The sequence below is a fragment of the Salvelinus alpinus genome, chromosome 2, assembly GCF_045679555.1.
Source record: "Salvelinus alpinus chromosome 2, SLU_Salpinus.1, whole genome shotgun sequence".
Taxonomy (NCBI): domain Eukaryota; kingdom Metazoa; phylum Chordata; class Actinopteri; order Salmoniformes; family Salmonidae; genus Salvelinus; species Salvelinus alpinus.
The window spans coordinates 94,142,902-94,147,901 of NC_092087.1; the positions used below are offsets into that span (position 1 = coordinate 94,142,902).

General features: G+C 56.0%; 1 protein-coding gene across 1 annotated transcript in view; it reads right to left on the reverse strand.

Moving 5' to 3' along the window:
* The window catches only part of LOC139541781 (adhesion G protein-coupled receptor L1-like), an 83,008-nt gene that overhangs the window by 38,440 nt on the left and 39,568 nt on the right, over positions 1-5,000 (reverse strand). The window contains exons 4-5 of the mRNA XM_071346727.1: positions 4,262-4,391; positions 2,929-3,038 (exon numbers count right to left, since the gene is read on the reverse strand). Coding sequence (XP_071202828.1) covers positions 2,929-3,038; positions 4,262-4,391 — 240 coding nt within the window. The remainder of the gene's footprint in view (positions 1-2,928; positions 3,039-4,261; positions 4,392-5,000) is intronic.

Below are 5,000 nucleotides of genomic sequence, written 5' to 3' on the forward strand. Positions count from 1 at the left end.
CTCCCTCCATCCCTCCTTTATCCCACCCTCCCTCCACTCTCCATTATCCCAACCTCCCTCCCTCCACTCTCCCTCATCCCTCCTTTATCCCACCCTCCCTCCACTCTCCATCCATCCCTCCTTCCTCCCACCCTCCCTCCACTCTCCCTCTCTCCATCCCCCCACTCTCCCACCCTTCCTTGACTCTCCCTCCATCCCTCCTTCCTCCCATCATCCCTCCACTCTCCTTCATCCCTTTTCCTCCCATCATCCCTCCACTCTCCCTCCATCCCTCTTTCCTCCCATCATCCCTCCACTCTCCCTCCATCCCTCCTTCTTCCCATCATCCCTCCACTCTCCCTCCATCCCTCCTTCTTCCCATCATCCCTGCACTCTCCCTCAATCCCTCCTTCCTCCCATCATCCCTCCACTCTCCCTCATCCCCCCTTCCTCACTCCTCCCTCCATCCTCCCTCCCTCCCCTCTCCATCCATCCCTCCTCCCTCCACTCTCCATCCCTCCCTCCTCCCTCCTCCCTCCACCCCCCCTCCTCTCTCCATCCATCCCTCCTCCCTCCACTCTCCATCCCTCCCTCCTCCCTCCACTCTCCATCCCTCCCTCCTCCCTCCACTCTCCATCCCCCCCTCCTCCCTCCACTCTCCATCCCTCCCTCCTCCCTCCACTCTCCATCCCCCCCTCCTCCCTCCACTCTCCATCCCCCCTCCTCCCTCCACTCTCCATCCCCCCCTCCTCCCTCCGCTCTCCATCCATCCCTCCTCCCTCCACTCTCCATCCATCCCTCCACTCTCCCTCCTCCCTCCACTCTCCCTCCATCACTCCCTCCTCCCTCCACTCTCCATCCATCCATCCTCCCTCCACTCTCCCTCCTCCCTCCACTCTCCTTCCTCACTGCACTCTCCCTCCACTCTACATCTATCCCTCTTCCCTCCACTCTACGTCCTTCCTCCCTCCACTCTTCATCCATCCTTCCTCCCTCCCTCAATCCCTCCCTCCCTCAATCCCTCCCTCCACTCTCCATCCATCCCTCCTCCCTCCACTCCCCCTCCTTCCTCCCTCCACTCTCCCTCCATCCCTCCCTCCTCCCTCCACTCTCCATCTATCCCTCCTTCCTCCACTCTCCTTCCTCCCTCTTCCCTCCACTCTCCATCCCTCCCTCCACTCTCCCTCCTCCCTCCACTCTCAATCCATCCCTCCTCCCTCCACTCTCCATCCATCCCTCCTCCCTCCACTCTCCCTCCATCCCTCCTCCCTCCACTCTCCATCCCTCCCTCCTCCCTCCACGCTCCCTCTCTCCTCCTTCCTCCCTCCCTCCTCCACTCTCCCTCCATCCCTCTACTCCTCCCTCCACTCTCCATCCATCCCTCCTCCCTCCACTCTCCCTCCACTCTCCCTCCTCCCTCCATCCCCCCCTCCTCCCTCCACTCTCCATCCATCCCTCCTCCCTCCACTCTCCCTCCTCCCTCCCTCTCCCTCCTCCCTCCCTCCACTCTCCCTCCTCCCTCCACTCTCCCTCCTCCCTCCACTCTCCATCCCTCCCTCCTCCCTCCACTCTCCCTCCTCCCTCCACTCTCCATCCATCCCTCCTCCCTCCACTCTCCCTCCTCCCTCCCTCCACTCTCCCTCCTCCCTCCATCCCTCCCTCCTCCCTCCCTCCCTCCCTCCTCCCTCCACTCTCCCTCCTCCCTCCACTCTCCCTCCTCCCTCCCTCCTCACTCCACTCTCCCTCCTCCCTCCACTCTCCCTCCTCCCTCCCTCTCCCTCCTCCCTCCCTCCTCACTCCACTCTCCCTCCTCCCTCCACTCTCCCTCCACTCTCCATCCATCCCTCCTCCCTCCCCTCCTCCCTCCTCCCTCCACTCTCCCTCCTCACTCCACTCTCCCTCCTCCCTCCACTCTCCCTCCCCTCCCTCCTCCCTCCACTCTCCCTCCACTCTCCATCCCTCCCTCCTCCCTCCACTCTCCCTCCTCCGTCTCTCCTCCCTCCCTCCCTCCTCCCTCCACCCTCCCTCTCCCTCCACTCTCCATCCATCCCTCCTCCCTCCACTCTCCCTCCTCCCTCCCTCCTCACTCCACTCTCCCTCCTCCCTCCCTCCTCACTCCACTCTCCCTCCTCCCTCCACTCTCCCTCCACTCTCCATCCATCCCTCCTCCCTCCCTCCCTCCTCACTCCACTCTCCCTCCTCCCTCCACTCTCCCTCCACCCTGCCTCCACTCTCCCTCCTCCCTCCGTCCCTCCTCCCTCCACTCTCCCTCCTCCCTCCACTCTCCCTCCTCCCTCCCTCCTCCCTCCACTCTCCCTCCTCCCTCCACTCTCCCTCCATCCCTCCAGCTGACTCCTGTGGAGAAAACAGAGTTTTTCCTGATGGACAAAATAAAGCTGAAAAAGAAGAAAGTTGTTGCTGTTTAAAAAAATAAAACACACAGTCAAATAATAAATCAGCAATTGTTCCTCGCTGGTAAATCTGTAATAAAACAGAGTTAGAGCTCAGTGTGTGTGTGTGTGTGAGTGTGTCTGTGTGTGTGTGATTTTATGTGGGTGTGTGTTTATGTGCGTGTGTGTGTATGGTGTGTTTATGTGTGTGTGTGTGTGTGAGTGTGTGTGTGTCTGTGTGATTTTATGTGGGTGTGTGTTTATGTGCGTGTGTGTGTATGGTGTGTTTATGTGCGTGTGTGTGTATGGTGTGTTTATGTGTGTGTGTGTGTGTGTGTGTGTGTGTGTGTGTGTGTGTGTGTGTGTGTGAGTGTGTTTGTGTGTGTGTGTGTGTGTGTGTGTGTGTGTGTGTGTGTGTGTGTGTGTGTGTGTGTGTGTGTGTGTGTGTGTGTGTATGGTGTGTTTATGTGTGAGTGTGTGTGTGTGTGTGAGTGTGTGTGTGTGTGTGTGTGTGAATTTGTGAGTGTGTGTGTGAATATGTGTGTGTGTGTGTACTTACTGTAAGGAACACATTCATACTGTATCTCCAGGTATTTGTATGTACCAGGACAGGGGTCTGGAAACACATCTACTCCTGCTATCACTACACACTGGGTCCTGTTGTTACACCTGGAGAGAGGGAGGAGGGGGAGAGAGAGAGGAGGGAGAGAGAGAGAGAGGGAGGAGGGGGAGAGAGAGGAGGGAGAGAGAGAGGGAGGAGGGAGAGAGAGAGACAGGGAGGAGGGAGAGAGGAGGGAGAGATAGAGGGAGGGAGAGGGGAGGGAGAGAGAGAGGGAGGGAGAGAGGAGGGAGAGAGAGAGGGAGAGAGAGAGGGAGAGAGAGAGAGAGAGGGAGGAGGGGGAGAGAGAGGAGGGAGAGAGAGAGGGAGGAGGGAGAGAGATAGACAGGGAGGAGGGAGAGAGGAGGGAGAGATAGAGGGAGGGAGAGAGGAGGGAGAGAGAGAGGGAGGGAGGAGGGGGAGAGAGGGAGGAGGGGGAGAGAGAGAGGGAGAGGGAGAGAGGGGGAGAGAGAGAGGGAGAAGGGAGAGTGAGGGAGGTTGGGGAGAGAGAGGGAGGAGGGAGAGAGAGAGGGAGAGAGGAGGGAGAGAGAGAGGGAGGAGGGAGAGAGAGAGGGAGAGAGGAGGGAGAGAGAGAGGGAAGAGGGAGAGAGGAGGGAGGAGGGAGAGAGAGAGGGAGAGAGAGGGAGAGAGGAGGGAGGAGGGAGAGAGAGAGGGAGAGAGGAGGGAGAGGAGGGAGAGAGAGAGAGGAGGGAGGGAGGGAGAGGAGGGAGAGAGAGAGAGGGAGGAGGGAGAGAGAGAGGGAGAGGAGGGAGAGAGGGAGGAAGGAGAGAGAGAGGGAGAGGAAGGAGAGAGGGAGGAGGGAGAGAGAGGGAAGGAGAGAGAGGGAGGGAGGAGGGAGAGAGAGAGGGAGGAGGGAGGGAGAGAGGGAGGAGGGAGAGAGAGAGCAGGGAGGAGGAGGGAGAGAGGGGGGGAGAAAGAGGGAGGAGGGAGAGAGAGGGGGAGGAGGGAGAGAGAGGGAGGAGGGAGAGAGAGAGGGGGAGGAGGGAGAGAAAGAGGGAGGAGGGAGAGAGAGGGGGAGGAGGGAGAGAGAGATGGAGAGGAGGGAGAGCGGGAGGAGGGAGAGAGAGAGGAGGGAGGAGGAGGGAGAGAAAGAGGGAGGAGGGAGAGAGAGAGGAGGGAGAGAGAGAGGAGGGGGGGAGAGGGGCGAGGAGGGAGAGAGAGGGAGGAGGGAGGGAGAGAGAGCAAGAGGGAGGGAGGGAGAGTAGTAGTATTGATTGGGGCTTCAAGGAAAACAGTGCTGAGTACCAAACCACTGGCACACACATACACACACCTCTGGGCCATGATCTTGAGTGCGTCCGGGAGGTAACACTGTGTGTTCTCCATCTGAAATTGGTCCGCGTCACAGATCTTATCGTCCGTGCGTCCGTAGTTCGCTGTCTCAATCATTATGACGTCACTTCCTAGAAAAGGTCATTTGCCAGGAAGACAAAATGTATGAATTCAGCTGTTTAAAAGTATTTTCAAAACTATTGTTAGGAAAAGTTAAACAAAGGGTCAAATATATAATGTATAATTCTAGTAAAGCAGGGAAAGACTAGTTATAATGTATCATTCTAGCATGGAAAGACTAGTTATAATGTATCATTCTAGTAAAGCAGGGAAATACTAGTTATAATGTATCATTCTAGTAAAGCAGGAAAAGACTAGTTATAATGTATCATTCTAGCATGGAAAGACTAGTTATAATGTATCATTCTAGTAAAGCATGGAAAGACTAGTTATAATGTATCATTCTAGTAAAGCATGAAAAGACTAGTTATAATGTATCATTCTAGTAAAGCAGGGAAAGACTAGTTATAATGTATCATTCTAGTAAAGCAGGGAAAGACTAGTTATAATGTATCATTCTAGTAAAGCAGGGAGACTAGTTATAATGTATAATTCTAGTAAAGCAGGGAAAGACTAGTTATAATGTATCATTCTAGTAAAGCATGGAAAGACTAGTTATAATGTATCATTCTAGTAAAGCAGGGAAAGACTAGTTATAATGTATCATTCTAGTAAAGCAG